Consider the following 1,030-nt stretch of genomic DNA (forward strand, 5'->3'; position numbering starts at 1 on the left):
CGGCGCTGCCCTCGCCCGTGGCGGCGGCGCCGCGGCGCGCGCCGCGCCTGCTGCCGCCGCGGGACGCCGCGCTGCGCGGCCTGGCCCCGGAAGAAGGCGTGGCGCTGGAGCTCGAGGCCGAGGAGCGGGCCATGCGTGAGTGCACGCCCGCCGGCCCGCCCCTCGTGTACATCTCCAAGATGATCTCCGTCCCAGCCAACGTCCTGCCCAGGTGTTTGTTTGTATTCCCTTTTTGGGGGGTCTGGGAAGGGAAGGCAGAATGGGTTCTCTTGCGGCAGGGGTCGACGGCAGCTTCTGTAGGGGGGGGGGGTAGAGCCATGTTGGGCAACTGCGGCGTCAGGCCCCGACAAGGACTGCACTGCACACTAACACTCATCCGTGTCACCCCTCTTCTGTTCTCATCCGTTCATCTCAGGCAACCCGGCACAGCACCCAGCGCTGACCCGAGTCAAGAAATCTTCCTCGCCTTTGGCCGCGTGTTTGCCGGCACGCTGCGGACCGGCCAGGCCCTCTGCGTGCTGCCCGACACACACAACCCGGCCGACCCGGCCGCGATAGCCGCCGCACGCAGCGTCACCCCCTCCGCCCTCTACCTGATGATGGGGCGGGGCCTGGAGCCCCTCGCCGCCGTCCCCGCCGGCAAGGTGCTGGCGCTGGCGGGGCTGGGCCAAGCCATCCTGAAGACCGCCACGCTGGCGCCCGGCGCGCGGGTGCGCCCGCTGGCGCCCCTCCTCTTCCAGGCCGCGCCCATCGTGCGCGTGGCGGTGGAGCCGGCCGACGCCGCCGACCTGGCGGCGCTGGAGGCGGGGCTGGCCCTGCTCGCCCGCGCCGACCCCATGGTGCGCCTGGAGGCGCGCGCCAGCGGGGAGCGCGTGCTTTGCGCCGCGGGGGAGGTGCACCTGGAGACGTGCGTGAAGGACCTGGAGGCGCGCTTTGCTCGCTGCAGGATCATCGTGTCGCCGCCCCTGGTGGCCTTCAGGTGCAGGGGCGGGTGCGGGCGGTCGCTGGATGAGCCCCTGGGGGGGGGGGG

The 1,030-nt window shown here is 72.7% G+C and overlaps 1 protein-coding gene across 1 annotated transcript in view; it reads left to right on the top strand.

The window, feature by feature from the left end:
* F751_6190 (Elongation factor 2) overlaps nt 1-1,030 on the top strand; it is a gene marked incomplete at both ends in the record, with an annotated part of 7,375 nt that overhangs the window by 3,143 nt on the left and 3,202 nt on the right. Inside the window, 3 exons of the mRNA XM_011400633.1 lie at nt 111-211; nt 416-644; nt 741-979. Coding sequence (XP_011398935.1) covers nt 111-211; nt 416-644; nt 741-979 — 569 coding nt within the window. The remainder of the gene's footprint in view (nt 1-110; nt 212-415; nt 645-740; nt 980-1,030) is intronic.

This window comes from Auxenochlorella protothecoides (genome assembly GCF_000733215.1).
Source record: "Auxenochlorella protothecoides strain 0710 unplaced genomic scaffold scaffold85, whole genome shotgun sequence".
NCBI classification, from domain to species: Eukaryota; Viridiplantae; Chlorophyta; class Trebouxiophyceae; order Chlorellales; family Chlorellaceae; genus Auxenochlorella; species Auxenochlorella protothecoides.